Raw genomic sequence first — 22315 nt, forward strand, 5'->3', positions numbered from 1 at the left:
ATAACTCGTTGCAGTAAAGTGAAAAATATTTCAAGAGAAATTACCCGAAACAGCAGTTAGCTAATTCATGACTAAATAGTATTTATTTCAGCTTATATGACGTGTTTTTTTAATTTGCAACTGATATAACTGTGCGTTAGAATTTAAAACAAGCTAGGGATGGGTGATCTCAAGTAAAAGATTGATTCTCAGAATCGATTCGAATTGATTTTGGAAAAATCGGTTCGTCCAAAAAATCGGATACAAAAGATTGATCTTTAGAAGATTGATCGTTATTTTTACTTTTTAGTTTAACTGGAAACCGGTAGCTATATTGCAGATTAAAAACGTGTCACACAAATGTAGTACTTATTCAACCGTTTTGATATTCAACAATAGTTTGCTTTGGATCATATTTGTTTATCACAGCAATAGTTCTCATATACATATTACACAAACCCAGCCGACTAGGTGGGAAGCTTTTTTTATTAGTTGTGATATTAGATTTATTCAGCGCTAGAAATTAGTCGATTCTTTTGTATTCTCAAACCTATATTATTCATAAAATACAGAACGCCAAAATAGACTTTCAAAACTTTTTGTAATTGAAGATTTAAGAAGCTAATCCGATCCTTGCAGACTTGGAATCGATTCTAGAAAAAATCGATTAGTAAAGTATCAATACAAGAGATCTATTTTCTCGACCCGAAAGATCGATTCTTGATTGGATCGATCTAGAATCGCGCATCCCTACTAAATACATTGCCATCCATGACCCAGGTCTCACCACCTGGAGGTTGCTGCGATGAAGAGACCCACCCTATCCCGTCCCAACCTCACAACTATGCCAGGAAAAATTAAAAGTGTTACATACATCGATAGATATTGAAAAGAAAATTAGTAAATCAAAAAAATTGAGTTAGACATGCAGGAGTATATTAGAAATTGATAGATAAGGCGTATTGAAAAATCAGCAAAATCTATGGTACAAAACATAATCAAAAGTAATGGCGCGTCAATAAATAAAATATATAAATTCGATCGCGTGGAATACCATACTTTTCGCTTGCCGTTATGACGTTTCTTTGGTATAACAAGTAATTATTATCGAAATAAAACGAGTCTTCGAAATAAACTGTTTCAATGAATATTATGGAATGAAAGATGCAAACATTCAGCAAACGAATATGAAAGATCATTATTCAGAAATTCATTCATTTCTGAACTTGAAAACATAATGTGAAAACACGTTGTGTCCGTGCAAATCCCGATCAACAAAACTTTCTTCGTCCTATACCCTACTATTGCTGCTACACCCGAAAGAGAATCATATTTTGTACGGTAAGATCGTTTTGCCCAAGACCCATCCGCAACAACCGCTACGCAAGGGTACCCGTCTTCGTCAACGTCACCTGCCTCACGGGCCAATCTCGCCTCTTCCTTCCCAGCCTTTATCATCTCTTCCCGAGCAATATCATGATAGGCATCACTGATAATTTCGTGAAATTTATTCCATATTTTCTCAGCCATGCAAGGCATATCTATAGCAGCGCTAATTTCTTTGAGTTGAGAAAAACCACCAACTGTGGACACAATTCCTGAAACTATGGCTGAGTTTAAAGATGAGGAATCTGATTTACGGTCTTCTGAGTCTATTGATTCGATCTTATTACAAAATTTACATTTGAAGGTGATGGTTGAAATGAATCCTGTCCGGCTTTCGGATATAGGTTCCACGTTAGCAAACGTACAATCATAAGGTAGATGAAAAGCTAATTTTTTGATACTGCTCAGGAAGTGATTTATATCCACTATTCTTCTGCCGGCCAACTCGAATGGAGGACTTGATTCGATCTTGGATTGATCCACTATCCTTTCAAATTGCAATTCATGGTCTTCTACCACATTACTGTCGGTTGTGGTTGAAACACTTACGGATGTGCTTGTACCTACAACTGTCGTCTCCTTATTGGCTGCCGTTATAGGAATCGGACAGTTGGGTATTACATATCGACTTCGACGAATTCTGTTGGAGATCTGACCTCGTCAAACTCGATAACATTATCTGTTATCGTGTCTTCGGTTGGCGTGTCTTCCGCGACCAATTGTTCCTCGATCATTTGGCTCGCAGTAATCCTACATTGACCATATATTATGTAACCGATTGACAAGTATGTACAAAATATTGGAGCCGGTCTGATTTGAGTCCTGACCCCCAGGTGGGTGTTGTTTCAGATAAATGTTTTACTTCTATTTTCAAATTTTTCTTCAGAAATGTTCGAAAAATGTAGGTTATTTGAGCTTCGTAAAACCTATTTTTTAGTTAATCGCGGGGCATATGATAGTAATATTTCTCAATAGAAAATGTTTCATTTTTTCTCGTAATTGTAGTATACATAGGAATAATTAAATTTTATCCATCCGCCACTTGCGAGTCAAATTTACGATATTTCAGGCAGAAATATATTGCTATTGGAGAATAAAACAGTATCACGCCTGCTCGAAAAGGACAGCAATAGCTCATTGAATTTTTTTTTCCAATTCACAAAACTTATAAAGCTGAATCAGTGCTGGAGTCAAGTCTCAGGTTTCATGGAGCTGAATTATTGGCTCATTTCGAAACGTGAATGTAGCGTACCGGACGTGGTTGGCATTGAAACTTTACGCTGCAACAATGTCTTCGATAGCACGTCATGTTTTCAATTCATTAGTGTATTGTGCATTGACCTTGGCAAGTAGATGTCAAATATCACAATCAAATAGTCAGTTAGGTAGATCAGTGTGCAGTAAAAGTCATCAGTAAGCTTGTAATCGTGAGTGGACGAAAGATGGAAAATGATTTTCCGAAGAATAAGTTGACAAAACACACATTGAGAAAGGGACGGTAATTAAATAATTTGAAGAGATTGTTAGGCAAATACGGTGTTCTGAATTAATAAAACGTGCATGTTAGTTATTTGGTCTGAAAATGAAAACAATCAAGTCTATGTAAGCAAACTTGATGCCATTCTATTCACCTCAACCTCTCCCGCTGATAAGCCGCCAAATTTTTCCAACTCTGGCCCTTTTTCTTACTTTTCCGTAACACTTTCCTTATCTTAGTCATATCGTGCAAGTTTTCTCGCAACTCTTAAGTTCGATTTTATTGCTCTTAGGCCTAAATTAAAGGTGAAGGATGTACTAGTGTCGTGTATTTCGTAAAATTGTGAAAAAAAAAATTCGTTCTTGTTTTACTACAACGGGAACTTTGCTCACATTCAGTGCTGTTTTTTAGGACTCTGAAAAAAATTTTTGAAATTTGGAAAAATACACGACACAGATTGCCCCTTCGCTTTCAAAATGCTTCTAATAGAAGTTCGATATCTTTATAAATGACGGAGAAAACTTGCGTCGCGTGAACGTCAGCAAGCAGCAGTTCCGCCGGGAGTAGGCAACGTCCCCGAGCGTTTACGGAGATTACTAATAGATGCTGCGTAATGTTCGTCTTGTGACTCCTTCATCGACACCTGCTCGTACGGAATTAGAGTCACAGCACCTTACTGACTGGCTAGTTTCCTATCGTTGAGGACCCTCTTACGAAGGCACGTGCAGGATGTTTCCTGGCCAAAATTCTACGGCTGAAGAACGACACGCAGTGTTGCGAAATCGATTTTAGTCGGCCTAAACTTTCAGCTTCTTAGAATATTCAAATTTAATGATCATATTCACGATCCAATGTTCCACATATATTTTGAAGGGACTTTGACAGATTTTACTTTCCAATTTTCAATATTTTCGTGTTAAAATACCTAAAACCTTGACAAAAACGCATATTATGCAACGAGGATGAAGTATGAAGTTATTTACAGTAATTTTCCTTGCGATTAGTAGTATCCAAGACTAACGACGAGGACGTTGAAGGAAATGTAGCTCCGTTTTCTATTTATTTGTTTTCTGTTTTTAATAATAATTTTAGTTTTCTTTTCCAATTTTTATTTTTTTTTCAACTTTTTTTGCGCTATTTATTACCGTTACTTCGGTTTTTTTTTCATTTTTGTTTTGTTCTTTTCCTCTCTTGATTTATAATATCTCCTGGGATTTTTAATTGTTTTATGCAATTAGTTTTTCATTCTCACAATTGATATATCAATTTTCAATTATTGTCATTGTAATCATCCGGCTCATCTTTTTGATTAACCACCTCAGGTTGCTTTAGTAAATTTAAAACATCTACACATATAGAACCACTTTTTCTGCGAGAGGTTCGTCTTATTGTCAGAGATGTGATGTATGGATCAGATGAAGCAAGTAATCTCTTGAATAAAGCTTCATTCGCTGCCAGTCGCGAACATTTTCTCGTGTTGTGCACTCTGAAGTATCGGCAATCTTTATTTCGGGATTCTTGAGCTTCTTCAGAGAGCATCTCAAGTGGAAGAATGGCTGTGGATACAATCATCTCACTATGATCCAATAGCTTATGTACAGTTAGAGGCATTGGGTACCAATCGTGAACCTTTCTGTACAGATCTACAGTTTCTTTGCAATATTCGCCGAATTTACTGGAATCGATTTCAAAACCGGAGTTAATGGCTCGTAATAGAGTAGAAAATCGGATGATGAGATCTTCGTCAATATCGGTAATTTGACTGGTAACTGCTGGATTCTCGAAAAATCTACGAGCTGTGTTGCCGTTATTTGAGTTCCCACCTCTTTGCTTTGTTATATCTACAATTAGTTCTGGTCGCTCTCGGAGTTGATCGTGAATGATATTTTTCTATTTTTCTAATTCAACTTTATTGATTCCCGTGATCCGCCATTTTTTCCGCGTGATTCTATACGCAATGTGAATCATGCATTCGAAACATCGTATCAAGCAATGAAGTGAGGAGATACTAAATGACAGCACAGATTCATCCACATGATGTTGGGATGGGTGAAGCTGTTTCACATCCTCAGGTGTTGCTTTGCAAATGTAACACGTCATGCTGGAGGTGCCCGTCAACACATCCATACCTTTCCATCAATCATGGTTTGATATTCACTGTGATTTCTAATGGTTTTTTTACTTACAGTGGAGACAATTGACTCATCTGCGAAGTTACGTACTCGTGTTCAGTGTTGATAACGGCAGCAGTTTCTAAAAGAAACTGAAGACGCAAAGGTCTCCAGTATCTTAGGGAAGATGGGCGAGGATTACTCCACAATACGGATATATTTCCATTTGGAGACACATTTCTTACCTGTAATGAAACGAGCCATGTCGCGGAAAGATTGTGACCTGATACTTCTAGACCATAAGATGTGTTTTGCTTATATTGAGATTGTCCAGATGAACTATCAAAACCCCATTTTACAATTAGTTCGAGTGTTCTCAGGAATGTACTCGATGCAATCAAAACTGTCTCACGTGTTTGAAGCAAACGAGGAACAGTGTGATTTAAAAGAGACTGTAGAGATACTTCTGCAGAATTATCAGTTATTTCAATTCCTTCAGGATAGCACGGCTTCTTTGCACCCATTAGTCGATTGTAGCTTGGATACACACTTTCCAGCTCCTTTGCTTGCTCACAAATTAAATTATACTGGGACGTCGTAGAGGTCATAGCCAAAAGTGCCCCCGCTTGGAATGGATTCTGCAAGTGACCTTCTGTTTTCTATTGTTGAATGATTGACCCATACCAAATTTTAGCCTTCTAACTCTATTTTGCTCGAAGTTATTGCAAACAACGCGATTTTCAGTCTTTTCGCGTTAAATCCGCCATTTTAACTCCAAAAATTATGAAGAAAATCAAAAATCTAGCAAACATCTATACACGCGTCAACGATTTTTTTCAGATTTTTCGATATCAAACTCGAGCGTCTAAAAATTCTTGAACATTTAGATTGCTGATTTCCGGTGGATTCTAGCAAGTGACCACCTTTTCTTTTCGATAGCTTGACCGTCTGGCTTTATGTAATTTTCTGAAATTTTTTCAGACTTTTCCTAAAGACGCGTCATCGTTAAAAAATTAATAACCGATATTTTTCATTCTTTTATGCAAACGACCTCAAAATGATTCTTTCCATGTACAGAAATAACGCCGGAAACTGTAATGTGTAATTAGTTTGGAAGAACTAAAGTGCATAGTTTCCGAGATATCGACCAAAAACGTTTTTTCGAGATTGCGCCTGAAGCTCCACCTTAATCTATCAGCATTTTGTGTTTTTATACTCAGTAAGTGACCCCAAACATTATTAAAAAAAATATTGAATCGGCAATTTAGTGCGAGGTTGAGCCCAAAAAACGTCTATTTTTACTGACCTAATACTTTCGACGGTGATATCAACCACTGGACTGGTAGTAATTAAGAATTGATCCAGCGTCTGACCGGGAAATCTGCGGGACGGGAGATTGGGAATGCACTTCTCGCGTGACGCTGTACGCTGTCTACGCAGCATCCGGGAAAGTGGGCGGCTGAGTGCTTCGGAATAAGTAGTCACTCAACAATTTGAAAGATTTTAGTGTGCTCCTCGCACAATCGTGTACACGCGCTGTCGGAGTGGTTCAATCGATTTAGATGAACGGTAAATGCTGGCCCAGGTACAAAAAGACTTGGGCATCAGATGGTCGGTAGATCAGGTTATCGGGAAAATGATTTGCAGTCATCAGAAATGATGTTGATCCCTCGATGGTTAGGATCGTTGTCGTACGTTGTTTGTTTGCGCCGAAGCACGAAATACAGAGTTTACAAAGAAAGAATTAGTACTTGTAGTATCCTGCGTAATTTGGATCTGATTCGTTTGGGGTATCCTACCGGGACGTGTACTCTCAAATGTGTACTTTTTCACACAAAAAAACCTGAGAACAATTTATTTTTTAGGCCTTCGCATGAACGGAATTAAATTTTTTTGTGAATTCCTGAGGATCTACCTCAAAGTGGAATCGATATCCGGAAAGATCAGTTTTTTTAATTTAAAAATTTACTAACAATAAGTCACATTTTTCTGTCAACGGAAAGTATCAACAATTCGGAAATAAAGGCTCAATTCAAAAACTTAATCAAGACAAAAATGTTTCTCGTAAATTATATGGCCTAGAAGCCGAAAAATTGGAGGGTTTTCATATCTTAGTGCACACTGTAACGTATCTAATTTGTAACTGTACCGAAATTTTCACCCTGAAAAGCTGGCCAAAAGTTGGTGGATCCATCCATTCAGTCTACCACATTCCGACTTTTCGGAACGTAATAAGTTTATACCTTGCGGAATACGTCTTTCGGTATTGTATATTTATTTGTGTCACACTTACGAAATGTCGTAACAGAAAATTTCAATGTAAGAAGAAAATTTATACTTAGAGCATGTTTCTTAAGAACTATGTCATAGATAAAATCTTGAACGAAATAATATACGTTCAAACGTATTGTTCATTGAAGCAGAATAGAGGTAAATCTCTGCAAGGTGCCTAGTCCTGACCGCGTTTATATAATATTTGCGGCGCTACCTCCATCAACAACTCGACTACTTTATAATTTTTGATGCAAGGTAGCATAGAAAATAGATTTGTGCCATGGGTGCTTATCGGGACTTCTTGATTCGTGTGAGTTGCGTATTCACCTTCGGCTCGTGCGACATTTAATCCTCGGCAAGAAATCACGATTTCATGTCCACTTGGCACGAAAATAACTAACGTGTTCAATGACGGTTGATGTTGGTTGTGACTAAAATTAAGCATCGTTGTCTAAAACTTTTTACGCTTATTCTGCAACATGAGATTCAGTGTTGGAAATTTGACTGTGCACAGCCCATAAATTACAACCATTCGATAGCGAACTAGTTTTGCTTGTTTTGGAGACTTGGAGTTATGCTCATGAATTAAAACTTATCTCTCTATCTAATAAAAAAGTTCTGAACAAATAAAAAAGAAGTAGCAACAGGTGAAAAAGATTATAATAACAATAGTATAAAAAAGATTATAATAACAATAGTATACGCATGAAGTTGGCGGTGGAGTGAGATGTCGAAAACAAAACAAAAAGCATCTAGCAAACAAAACTTCCTTTGACAGCTGTCATCGGCTGTTTATGACAGTCTTGGACAAATATCTTTATAAGTATCTGTTTCTGACACGCAAAAAATAAACATGCAAACGAGAATTATCAAGATGATTCCCGACGGGAATTGTCTTTTTCGCGCGCTGGCGTATTGTGTATACGGCACTCAAGATCGACACGCAGAGGTGAGACTGAGTATCGTTTCAAATATATCATACGGGCAAACATGTCAGCAGAAGTAATGAAACAGAACTCGACGAGAGTTATATCAGAGAAGAAATAGGTTTTTTCGGATCCTGTAAATCCTTGATCCGGTTAACCACTAAGTAAGGGCCTTCCCAGTTTCTTTGTAGTTTCGGACATCGTCCTTTCTGTCTTCGAGGTTGAAAGAGCCAGACAGAATCTCCGGGATTAAATTTTATATCCTGGCTTGAATATCATAACCAGTTTTTAATTTGTCTGAAACCATAGAAATTCTACTTATAGCAAAGCTATGAATTTCTTCTACTATGGGGAAAATAATAACTATAGCAAAATAAGTCGCCAAATGCAATTGGGGATGCATGGCATCGGGGGTTTTGTACATATGAGTGGATTCGTTTACGAAAACAATCTGAGCAGACCTGCATAGGGAGCCAATAGCAATGTCGGGTTGATCGGAAATAACCGATCAACTGTTGCAGACCAGTCATCAAATCAGCATAAATAAATTCACCTGTCTAACAGACACTGTTTAAGAAAATAGTAAGGCGCGAAACGCCGAACAACGAGGCGCGTAACGCCGAAGTGGGGTTGGCGCGCGAAGCGCGCAGGGGCGAGGCCCCTAGTTCTCAAAAAACTCGGAATGATTTGCCGTTTTCCAATTAATAAAAGTGTTTGTAATACTCAGCTCACTCCAACTTATACCAAAGCTTATAATTGATAGTGTCAAAAAATGGTTCAGCAAATTTCGGACTGTGATACAAGTGATTCTGCGCTATTGTTTTCAAAAAGATAGTTGAATTTTTTCTTATCGCGAACATACCTAGAGTCAGAATGATTTGATACGTACTTTTATACATACAAAACTTTTTTCTCTAAATTACAATTTGGCCATTCTATGAATAGTTCTAGTTGAGTTACAAATTGCTCTTCACAGATGCACATGATAACTGTACCGATTCTTTCCAGGTAACAAAAGTATGTGGTCAACAAGGGCTCTGGGAAGCTCTGATTTATTTGCAGACATCCGCTCTAAGTGATTTTACAGCACCAATTCACCAGCTCATGCCAGTTCTCCAAATGGCACTTGCCAATGCCAGAACACAGAAGTTATCACCGGATAAAATAAGATTAGGCAATGCCATTTTAGTATATGCCAGTTGCTGCCTTGCAGGCCGTGGATTTCCTAGAGGCAATCTACCAGAAGGTGTAACTCAGAGAGCCAAAGCTGATGTCTTGCGCGCTCTTTTGTCGCAGCATTCAAGTTCAGCGAGTGACGCTGAAAGGCAGTACCCGTATATCAGAACCTTACTTGAATTTGATGCCAAAGGTTTTCTAGATGTGATAACAATTGCATTTCAAGAACCAGAATTCATGTCTGAAATGGGTTTGCGGCAGCGTCAGAGATTGATTGACATTTTACTGAACATAGTTCTGCCCACCACACCTCTAAGTCCTGATAATTATGATTATTTGACTGATGAACAAAGAGCAGTAGTTTTAAATTTTATATCCAATGAAGTGGCTGAAAGCTCGGTAACATTAGAAGCCGGTGCGTTGAACAGGATGGTAGAAATGTTATCGACTGGTACAAACAACAGTGAAGACATGTCAAGAGACATTGAAGTTGAAAAAGAAAATGCAATTCTGCAACTTTTACACTCAAAGAAGTTGACAGATATATCTGATAACTGCCTACTCAATCTTGCACATAATGCTAACTTGTAAGTACCTATTTATAGTTGACACTAATCTTTCGTTACAGAGTATCTTTCAATCAAAAATAAGTTGAATCTGATTTCTTGAATCCATTTCAACCTCGCCAAATGCATGTAGAATCAATCTCAATTTCAGAATCAAACTTGTCTAGTCTAGTTAATGAAATCAATCTCAAAGTCAAGCATAATGTGAAGCTCTTGCAGACTGCTTTTCAGTTGCCATTAAAATATAGTTGACATCATTTTGATTGCATTCACTTATTACATAGATACTTTTACCCAATTTTTGAAAAATAACACCACAGATGCGCTAAGTAAATTTTACTCATTGTCAGTCACACACTGAGCTAGTTCTGGCCACTAGTTTTAGCCTAACGAGTGAGTAGTAACTGATATTTTTTTATGCAAGGGGTGCCAAAAATAGTTGAACCTCTGAAAAACTTTTAAACGGATACAGATATCGAAATCAATTTCCCAGGGAATGTACTTAACCACAAAATATATATTTCGGTATGGTGGGTGATTTTCTCCCACGTCTTTATATAATGACAAGTGGGTTGAAGGACAGTCCATTTGTAAAGTTTATTCGTGCAGAATATGCTCACCGAATTCGAGCTTAATCGATGTCGCATATCCAAAATGACAGCCAAGCAAAAAAATTAATTATGGCAAATCACCAATCTCCTCGTTTGTCCAAAATCACTAACTGAGATGGACGGGTATACAGAAAGACGGTCATAGGTGGATGTTCAATTATGGCATTTCCATGAGGGTATAAAATTGCGAGTTCCATTTGTTTAAATTGTTCCTCTGTGACATTTTTCTTGCTAATGTCAACTCTTCTCAGCAAGTGATCATCACAGATCATGTACAATTGAAAGGGTTATTTTTTTTTTTGAAATTTGATCAGTCAGCAGAAATACCAATTTAATTAGGAATACCAATTTAACGAGTTGATTTTGTTGTTTTTTTTTGTCCACTTTTCTGTTTACGCTTGAGTTTTAAAATTCTTGCGACGAGAAGAAATCGTTGGATTCAATTTACGTGACTTCAAAATTAGGTTCATTTTTCTTCGTTCCTTTGATTATTTCGATTCAGTGATCAGAAGTGTTCACAGTTTCAAGCTTTTTACGCTATTTTTCAATGACACCGAAATTTCTGTCGCAGCTATTGTAACTATGACCGAACAAAAAACTTTTGCTCGATTAAATCGATTTCACTAGAGGTCAAGTAATGCTTTAACATAAGCCTCATTTTTATGGTACAATTTCACCCCCCTTTTGTTCATGTGCTTCTCTACCGGCAACATTTACTGACGAGACGTGCACATACGGCAATTGTTTCTGCGGCAGCTAACTTTTCTGCCCAGTTGATTCCGTTAGAAATTAAGAATTTCAACCCGTAACGCGTCGCTGCTTATCCGTAACATATCAAGAGACGCAAAAATGTCTCGCGCCAAGTATATAAAAAAAATTACGTGCGCGACGCAATCTCTGTACCGTAAAGATAAGCTTTTGGCTAACACGGTGAAAATATTGTCACATGTTTCTCCTCCTTCACGATTCCCGGCGACATTTGACAATTTTATGTAGAACGTATGTAGAATGTATGTATGTGTATGAACTCTCACTTGCGCTCTATATCAATATAATTAGTAAACGTAGAGCCGAAATATACTATTGTTGTTTGTTTCCAATATTATACATTTCCAACATCGTCGAAATTAGTTTGATCAAGAAGCGTCTTCACATTCAGATCTTTCTTTTTCAGACCATAGATATATGACATACACTTGATGTATACAGATATAGAATCAGTGATAAATGCGGTTGTCCATCTCGCTATATTTAACCCGTTGTATAAGCTTTTTCTATGAGTAAAGATGACATAGAAGGTCACTCGACTCGTGAGTTTTAATCATCTTACCGGGTTATCAGCAGTTAATCTCAGAGAGAATCAAAATCCGTTTACAAAAAGAGGTGATCTATTGCATGCGCCCGGTAGTAGCGACGGCAATATGTCGACAATACCGTCGGTGGTATGTGACGTCGGAGTGACAAATCCCGAAAATTCCAGAAGTTAGTCACTGGAGTTCGTTGACGATAATACAACTAGACGCACAGTCAGTAGTTTTGGGTCGCCGAATACCGATTAAGCATTGAAATGCACTGGACAACTCTGTTGAATCGCTCGTTTCAAATAACTGGGATTAATTCGTAATAGGAACCTATGGCCACTTACCTTTTGGAATGCTGAACTCCGCTGGGTGTTGCTCTGCTGAGATGTTGCGCTGTTGCGATGATCACGCGAGCGGAAACGGAGTTTTGAGTGTAAATAATCATTAAAAAATTATTGTAAATATATTTTCAAGTATTTATTCCCTCGATAAACCGTTTACAAATACTGGATACTGGATAATTATTTAAAAGTTTGGCTGGAGAGATTGCTAGTTGGTTGACCATAACCAATGTTCTGAACAAAATGGAGTATTCCAAGTGCGTGACGAAGAATACTTGTTCAGAATTTCTATGGTGGCTTTTGAACTCGTCGCGTTGTATGCAAATGGTAAAGTACCGAAAAACTAGGTAAAGTCAAGAGTCTACAGGTGGTACTTGAGACACGAGCTAAGAAAGCGTTATACAAAATTGATGTTTTATAACTGGTGACAAAGGAATTTTAAATGCAAGAAAGTAAAATGATTATGCCACGAGACTGAATCGAGAACAAGATGTAAAGATTAGGGGCACGAGCAGAGACAGCGTTTTAACGCGTGGTGGTCTTATTTATAGGAACCGGTAGCCATATTCTTCTAATCCCTTCCTCTAGTTTTTTGTAGTACACTACGCTTCTTTCGTTGAGTCCAATAACTAAAGCTAGAACAGATTGATGCAGATGCATATGAGTTTCGATGATTCGTATTGTGTTGCGTTCGTCTTATTTTGTAGCGAAGGCTTTCTCGCGGCTGCTGGCTTCAGTATGTTTTAAGCCTGGAATATTCTTACTATTTTACTTAGGTGTAATTTAATATTTGTATGTTTTATCAACTAACTGGAAATATAATGACTTACGTATCGGATATAATGATTGTTTAAATCAATTCCAAAATAGCATTATTTCAATTTTTACAACGGCAGTTTATTTATAATTCTCATCGGATTTTATATTGCTATCTGGCTAAAAGAATTAGGTGTTAAGTAATGAATGTTTCTTTCCTACAATCAGTATTATTCATTGGAATTATTGTCCTTGGGAGATTTCTGAGGATCATTCTAGTGAGTTGGTTGCTGGCTATACAGCATTGCCACGTATGCAATTTAGGTCATTTCCTTCAAAACCTTACTGGCTTTGTAAAGAGTTTATGTTTTGCACATTGTTATGTTTCATTTTCAAAATTAGTATAGATGCTATTGGCTTAAAGGGTTTAATAGTTCATGCTAGATGATTTGTATTCACGGTATCGAAGGTTCCGTAGTCACTGGTTTTATGGATTATTGCAGCAATGCGTTTAGCTCTGTATTTTATCGATTATATATCTATTGTATTATAGTTTTATCTGTTTCTAAAGCTATATGGTGTAGCTTAGGTTGCCTATAATGCATCTCTAAACTACGCGTTCACGAATGGCATTGTCAAGTATTATATACTGGTTGAATATAACGAGTGCTAGTCAATTATAGTAAATGACAATATTATAGTTTTGGGTAGTGCGTAGATCTCGTAATATGGTTTTACACTCGGATTAATGATTCTTCTTGTTATATACTAACTAGGGGCATTTTGGATAGTTAAGCGGTTCTTCGAATGATCTGGTTTTTTTTGTGTAATTGATATTTTTTTGTTTTGTTGTGAAATTACGAACAAAATTGGTTTCCAAGAGGCAACCTCAAACATTATACCGAAAATTCATGTTGGTATGGTGGCAGAGTTGTCTCGTAAAAACTTGAAAAGAAAATCCACTTGAGACCTATTTGAAGATAGAGATTTCACAACTTCAAAATATAATTATAAGAATAATTCAAGAAACAAAATTATTACATTGGATTGAATTTTTGGCATAAGAATGAACATGAATGCTCATTATAATATGGGCTGAAAAATTTCTATTCAGAGGAATATTATAATGAGCTATTATGTTCATTCGTAGGTCAGACATGGAATCCATTGCGTTTTTTTGCCATGTACTTTCATACAAAAAATTGTAAAGCTCATCCGAGACATCGACGTAGAATCTTGATCGAGATGTCATGGAATGCCCAATCTTATAATATATTATGCTGGTTTAAATTTATGAGATTAGTCAATAAATCGTGGCATCTCATTTATGAATTGTTGTATGTAAAGTTTTCGAAAGTGCAGTTTAACCTCAAAATCAGTGTCAATTGCGGTGTGCTTTATTTATATTGCTTTCTATATACTTAGCTGTACTAATCAAGCTTTTGGTAAGCATATTCTGCTCAAAGGGAGTTTTCAAATGACTTCCCTTGTCATTTAAGATTTTCGCTCTTCCCCTACATCCACCCATAGTGTGCGCGGAAATTGCCCACCCTAGATCGTTATTTAGACATTCCGATATTTTTGGGTTAGGCTGTATAATAACTCGACATTACAAAATCGAATCTGTAATATCTTATCGATGCTACTGAACAAAACAGCGGCATTTTGAAGATGGGGATGCACCGCCTTAGCATGAAATAAACTTTATTGCATTGAACAGCAACTTTATTATTCTGAATATGTACTCTTTCAAATAAATAATACAGCCTGGATCACGTTAGCGCTTACCGTGGCATTTGCCAACTGTTGTTCGTGTATATTTGTCAATTAATACCATACGTACTATTTTTTTTCCTCTTTTCTTAGCAGTATTAATGTAGCTTTGACTTACAAAAGGAGGACACGAACTCGGGGTGATCAGTTTGCTTCATTCAATTTTATGAGACTTGTACGTTTTTCTGACCAATAGGCAATGGTTAGCGAAAAATCACGTAATTAACCTTCATCGTATCAGTATTTTGTACGCATGTACCATTATCTAAATGTAAGCGGTAATTTCCAACTTGGGAAGCACCTCTTACTATCAATCAGTAGATCTTCTGGAACGTGTTTTCCAAAAATATCCGTTTTTTTTTTTCTTTTTTTTATATACACAAAAGCTGGCAGTTTATCCATGAAAAACTCATATTTTGAGAAGGGGCTGGAAATGGGATCAAGCAGAAGCTATAATTGATTTTCTGAAGCATAGGTAACATTTCTTGTTGTCGCGTGGCGTAATTTCTTCACTTTGTTGACGTATCCAGTTCTAAAAATGTTCCAGTCACAACTCTATTTTTCACTAGAATTGATTCATAGAATGCAAATATTTCATTAGAAGGAAGTCATTTATTTCAAATGTACTGTAACTGCTATCCCAGCCGTAAAACAGGTGATTTCTAAAGGTCTAAACCATATCTTGTGATATCAACAGACATTTTGTATAACACTTAGAATATTTTCAGGTCGACAAAAACCAATCAAATGATTAGAAAATTCTGTTTTTGTGTTCTATTCATTCAAGTGGTCCTGGAATGTAAAAAATAGAGTACATTGACTTGCTTATTGCATCATTAGTTTTGAAGATAAATGCAGTTGGTAATAATTCGCAAATTGTCTTTGAAATAACAACTAATTTCGCACAAATCCATCCTAAACAGCATCGATATGACAAAGTTGAATTTCGTAATTTTAACATAACCAAGTATTGAAAAAAATAGATATTTCGTAGCTTCAGACTATTTATCAGTCATGTGGCAAACTCTCAAGTGTAAAAGCTTAAATGTAGCAGAGTATATCGATTTTGCAACTGTGACCCTCAGAAACTAGTTCTAAAGTGGCCAAATTTTGTTTTAATGTTTCATCACTTTAACGTTTACGAACTTCAACCTTGCCCAGTATAAACTTCTAACAACATGTTGAGAATTTAAAAGACTTATCTTTAAATTTTGAACTACATGCAAAGATTTCAAAATAATCCATCAATACCAATAAAAGGAAAATTTCTTCGGCTAGTTGTAGATCTTTTACTGAAAACCAGTCTGCTTAATGTCTTGAGAATTGAAGCTTCAATTGCTCCTTACTGAATTTTGCCTGTCAAATTGAATAAAAAGTATCATTAGTTTAAACTCAGTTCATGAAGCCCCGAAAAGTTGCGGAAACCTATCTCTAGTTCAATTATTTAAAATACAGATTTTTGGAATAAGCATTATCAATCAATATTGGACTGATAGCTGTATCTGATTTTTAATTTGGGCATATTGTATATTTTCAAGTTTGCGAGTTGCTGAAACCATTTACTGCGGGCAAGAAGACTGGATATCAGTTTGCCGATGCATGCTGACAGACAAGTCACGTCGTTATGAAGTATGGGAATGGCTGGACTGTTTGCCATTAGACTCACTGCAAGCAGTTGTTACCGCACATGCTGCTGAGTTGGTGACAGTTGATGCAGCTCGAACAGCAGTGCTTATAAGTAATCGAATGCCAAACAGTTTAGATAACATTCTTCAAAAAATGAATGAAGATCCGAAGTTAGAGTACGCTTTGCTCGGAGCCTTGTATCAATTAATTCAGTATGGAGAAGAGGATATAAAAATGGAATTAACCACAGAAATACTTGAAAAGTACTTGAAATTAATGTGTGATTTAGAACCGGAGCGTGTAAGTATTTCAAAAGTAATTAGCAATTTATGTTTAAAAAAATGTTCCCTCTATCCTTTGGCATGTATCGACTTCATGGGTATATTTTAAATTGAACAAAATGTGTTCTCTGAAGATCATTTAGTATAGATTCGTGAACACAAATTCATTTATATGAAAGAGATTTGTCAGGGAAGGTCAGTTAAGAAACAAAATGCCCAATTGCATTTTATTGTGATTAAGCGACGTTTCGGCGGGCCCTGCCTGCCTTCATCAGGCTGCTTTATTTCATTGAAAAAACAAAAAACAGAAACAAAATAAGATAATCTAAAAATATATAAAAATATATCCAAGCACTAACTATGTCGTTACTAATCTTACGGCGGTTCCACCGCTTGCTTAATTGGATTTATGTTAATATTGCACATGCATTTTGTGCTAAAAATAGTACAGTATGCCTGGACGTGGCGGAAGTTATGAGTCACGTGAAATAAATGCCAAGTATTGTTGAGAAAATTAAATTTACAATTATGCTAAATGTTAAACTTACTTAATAGAGATATTCTTAGACTTGAGATGTTATAGATTAGGCAATCGAGAAGGAAGTGATCTTTCATGTCACAGTTAAAGATGGCTGACCATTCACAATCTTTGATTATAGTAGTATGTTACAAATTATATGTTGAATTTATAAGTGGGAATTTAGTTTGAATTTGCAAATTACATTTAACATTAAATGATATCAGAATAAAGATGGCTTAAATATTGAATGTCCGTTCTCTTATTGACAGTACTGTTTTTGGAGATTTCAATCATGTCTTACATTAATCGGTTTATGACAATGGTCTTCTTTGTCAATAATTCTGACAACAACAAAATCAAATGTGTGCCTATCAGGATAACCGTTATTCACCAATGTGTCTGAAATTGATTTTAACACAGTTAACAAACGTTCAGATGTAGATGGTTTAAGTAATGTATATGCTTCTGTTTTGTAAATTAAGAGATATTTTGCACCACTTCGAAAACTCGCGCCTGAACTAATCGATTGTAAGGTATCGACCATTCGACAAATTTCATGTATCACTCTTTCAAATATTGGCACTTCTCCGCTAAGCATCTAACCAACAACAACTCAAGCGCAAATGGAAGTCATGTTTTCGTAAATTTTACAAAATATCTTTTGATATTCTTGATTTAATAATAGCTTCAATATAGAATATCTTGTATAACTTAAATGCACTCGATTTTTTGTCACAAATATTCGTACTTTGTACTATAAGCCGGAATGCTATAACTACCTTGTTGTAAATACAACGTTGAATATTTATTTTCCTCAAGTTAATAATAACTTTACACATTGTTATATATTGTTCCCACTAAAGAAAAAATTTAATATGAAAATTGCAAGTGTATAACTTTTGATTTACAAGCTCTGAAGAAGGTCGATCTTTGCCTCGAGCGAAACGTTAGCAAAATAAATAAATAATTGATCGTTCACACCTATGAGGTTTCTCCTTTCTCTCTCTATTAAGTAAGTTTAACATTTAGCATAATTGTAAATTTAATTTTCTGAACAATATTTGGCATTTATTTCACGTAACTCATAATTTCCGCCACGACCAGGCACAGATACATTATTTTTAGCATAAAATGTATGTGCAATATTAACATAACCTCAATTAAGCACACGGTTGAACCACCGTAAGATTAGTAACGAAATAGTTAGTGCTTGGATATATTTTTATATATTTTTAGATTATCTTATTTTGTTTCTGTTTTTTGTTTCTTCTATGAAATGAAGAAGCCTGATGATGGCAGGCAGGGCCCGCCGAAACGTTGCTTAATCACAATAAAGTGCAATTGGGCATTTTGTTTCTTAACTGATCTTCCCCGACGAATCTCTTACATTAAGGTCATGTAGTACTCCTTCCTTTATCTACCAAGCAACCGCACCCTTTTTCTTCCTATATTAAATAAACAAACGAACGGAAAGGGTTCAAATTTCGACAGTCAATCGTTCCTTTGTAGCGAAATTCACGAAAATTACTCACATCCCGAAAAACGTCAAAAAAATGTATGGTTTGTTGACACGCGTTACTATTCCCACATTTCCCGCATTTCAGGGGCCAGAAAATGCATAGCTGAGATACTTTGCGCACTTCCGGAAAGATTCAGGAGTAAAATGAGCCATCGTGAGACTGTTTTCATGCAATATCGAGGTCGCTAGACAAGAATTATAGCCCAGGAAATATAATCCAAAGAGGGCCATTTCGCGTCATTTTCTTGGGACCAGCTGATTTTTTTGGTGTGGAAAGTAAAAATGGTGTATATGAACATGTATCTTCCCGTTCTCTGAAATCGCGTGGAAACATTGTTTAAAAAACGATCAAAACTAGGATTTTAACGCTTCGTGCGTATATATTTTTTCCTTTCGATTATACAGAACAAAAGTTCTATCCTTTTTTTTCGACTTTAAAAGGTCTACAAAATTAGACATCGCGAGTTGAAAAATATTGATTAGATCAAAAGTTATTGGCAAAAAACCACTGATCACGTCGTTTTAAATACTTGATAGTAATTTTTTTTTTTTTTTAATTTATTACGTTAAGAGAAAATATACATCTTTTAGCAAGAGGTGCCAAGGGCAATACATAAAGTTGAACAGGAATAACTAGTAGTTAAATAGATTAAAGCATTAAACCAGAAAGAACAGAAAAGGTATGTTACGTATAAATGACAGTTGACTGTTGACGGTGAGTGGAACGTAGTGTTGGAGGTCTTAGGACAAGTTTTAGTGTTGTAGGGACCAGTTACGAAGCAGGATACATTTTCTTGTATAATTATACACAGCAAAGATGGTAGTTCGTTTGAAGCACAGAGAAGTGTGATTACGTTAGTGTTAGTAGTGAGTAACTGACTGAGATAGTGGTTCCTGTATTGTGTGAAGAGCGGACATCTCATCAGAAAATGTTCAATATTATCTCGTTCATGCATGTTGCATAGTGGACACTCGTTGGCTGGATCAAGTTTGCAAGATGAGTTTGATAAAGACAGGTAGCATATAAACTTATTGGCAAGTCTCAGCTGGGCAAAGATACGCTTGATCGAGATTGAGTATCTTGCTTGAAAATAGACCGGTACATGGTCTTGTGTTGTTCTTGAGTACTAGTTGCGCAGAGGCAGATTGCTTGTATGACTCAAAGTCTTTATTTCTTAGGATGTCCCTGTATCTAGAGAAGATTTTATCAGTCTTGGATTCCCACAGGTCAGGGTCCAGATTATTAACTAGATCAGTTTGATCACATTCCGTTGGGAACTCTCTAAGTTGGAATGCCCAGTTTATTTTTGAGACGTGTTGTCTACCCGTCGCCAGGTTAAAGGTCCTGCGTAGGCATATTTTGACCAGAGTGGAATTTTCAGAGCGTAGTTTCTTAATGCACCAGGTCCAGAGTAGCTTCATGGCTTTCCATGCCACAGGAGTTAAATCAAACTCTAGTCTAATTGCCCAGTCGGCTGTGTTGCGTGGTAAGTGCAATAGCTTCTTGTAAAAGAAGCATTGGGCAGCTTCCAGTGAGTTACGATATCGTAATCCTCATGCAGGGAATGCGCAGAGAAGTACCGAGGCAACTAGACTTTCAAAAAGCTTATTATAGGCATCCCAAGAGTCACACCTCGCTTTGGACAAAATCGAGATGGCAAGACCTGTGGCACTTTTTGCTTTGAGTAATGCTGAGCTAAGCGCTGCGAGTCCAAGGGAGGAAGCAGAGATTTTTACACCCAGAAAGTCTATCTTGTTTACTGTATCCAGGAGGATCCCGTTATAAAATCTGAAGGTTTCAGGCAGTACCTTGGGCCTTCCAGCTGCCTTATAGATCATGATGCTAGTTTTACTACGGTTCAGTTCGAGGCCTTTGTTTGTGCAGTACTCATGCAGTGTTTTTAGCTTCCTGAAGAGGTTTACTTGAGGGTGGGCAAAGATGGATATGTCATCTGCGTACAGCAGAATAATCAAATCATTTAAACCATCAATAATAATACCAATTGGTCCACGATTTCGGAAGAACTCTTTGAAGTCCCATAGAAAGAAGATGAAGAGATCAGTGCTCATCGATTCTCCTTGTGGGACTTCTCTGATTACATCAAACTTATCCGAGAGCTCGCCATTTGTTTTGACCTGAAAAGATGCTGTTTCGTACAGAGATATCAGTAAGTTAATAAATTTACTGCTCACATTTTTTTCCTGCATCTTTTGCCAGAGACGAGGGTGTGGGACAAAGCCAAAAGCTCTTTTAAAATCTACCGAGATACCAAAGATTTCACGCCCGTCGTTGTGCCTTAATTGTAACTGAAGCGCAGTTTACAGAATATAAACAGCATCCGTGCAGCTTCGCCCTTTTCTAAATCCCAGTTGGGTTTCTAAGAGAATTTTTTCAGAGTTCATCCACCTTACGAATCTTTTCTTCAGGATCAGAGTGAATATCTTAGTCACAGCATTGACTAGGGCTGTGCCACGGTAGTTGGCTGGATCAGTTTTGTCCCCTTTTTTGACAATCATAGTCATCAGCGCATTGGCCCAGTTGCTGGGGACAGTTTCTTCTTCAAGTATTCTGTTGAATAAGACATTTGAAACATTCTTCAATGGTCCTGTGGGATTTTGGAATAACTCATTTGTGAGTAGGTCAGGCTGCTTTGGCATGTTTCAAGGAGGAGAGCACCTCTTCTAGTTCTTCATACGAGATTTCGGAGTCAAGTAGATCGTTGTGAAGTGTGGGTAGTCTGAAGTATATACTGAGTCTGGGCTGGTAGATATTAGCGTAAAAAGCATTTCAACTGCTGGTTGGTATAATTGCACACCAGTTTCCCTTGAAGGTGTATTTTCTCACCGCTGCCCAGAAACTGGTCGGATTTGACAAGTTGTAGAAGGCATCTTTGATATCTTGTTGATAAGATTTTTTCCTTTGAGCACAGATGTCCCTGTAGGTCTTTTTACAATTCGCCACAGTTCATTTGCTATTGGGTGAAAAGAGACTGGCGTTATAAGTACGTAGGGCCTTACGGAGATTGTAGATTGATGATGCTGGGGATTTCTTCTGTATGTAGTTGTTGCTGGTATTCATTTTTGCAATTATTTGTCCATTTAATTCTGGTGACTCGTTTGGCAGGAGGGATTGGGGTGGTATCATCGTGGTTATTCCCGAAGATGTTGAGCGAAAGACACACTGGTCTATGATCAGACAGGGTGGGTTCCATGAGAACTTCAAGGTCCAAGCTATGGAGCAGACAGGTGGCATCCACCCATATCAGGTCGATAATTGATGTGCCTCTTTCATCGAATGTTGGCTGAGCTGGAGAGTCTCTTATTGATATTCTGTTGATGAGAACAAAGTTGTTATCAGCCATGAATTAAATCAGTTTTCTGCCTCTTTCGCAGATAGTATTGTCAGTGGTGCTCATGCATGTGTTGAGTGTAAGACCTTCAAATATTTCCTCACGCCAAATGTCGACATGTCCTACTTTAGCGTTCATGTCACCTCCAAGGACGAGTATATCGTAGTGCTGCTGTGCTTTTAAGTGGTCCAGGGTATCCTGCAACAGATCTAGTAAGTACTGTAAATCTAGACATTTCCTGAAGTATACAGACCCGATTATCATAGTTGTGTCGTCATCTTTAACCTTATTGAATATCCACCACGAGGTTTCTTCCAGAATTTCTGACGAGAGCTGGTTGTT

General features: G+C 37.0%; 1 protein-coding gene and 1 long non-coding RNA gene across 2 annotated transcripts in view; one reads left to right on the forward strand and one right to left on the reverse strand.

Annotated features, from left to right (window-relative positions):
- LOC124220724 (uncharacterized) overlaps positions 1-22315 on the reverse strand; it is a 330320-nt gene that overhangs the window by 131116 nt on the left and 176889 nt on the right. The gene's annotated exons all lie outside the window — the stretch shown is intronic.
- Vps8 (vacuolar protein sorting 8) overlaps positions 1-22315 on the forward strand; it is a 170417-nt gene that overhangs the window by 125216 nt on the left and 22886 nt on the right. The window contains exons 9-10 of the mRNA XM_046629809.2: positions 9162-9916; positions 16216-16603. Of these exons, the coding sequence (XP_046485765.1) occupies positions 9162-9916; positions 16216-16603 (1143 nt within the window). The remainder of the gene's footprint in view (positions 1-9161; positions 9917-16215; positions 16604-22315) is intronic.

This window comes from Neodiprion pinetum, chromosome 1 (assembly GCF_021155775.2).
Source record: "Neodiprion pinetum isolate iyNeoPine1 chromosome 1, iyNeoPine1.2, whole genome shotgun sequence".
In the NCBI taxonomy this organism is placed as follows: Eukaryota; Metazoa; Arthropoda; class Insecta; order Hymenoptera; family Diprionidae; genus Neodiprion; species Neodiprion pinetum.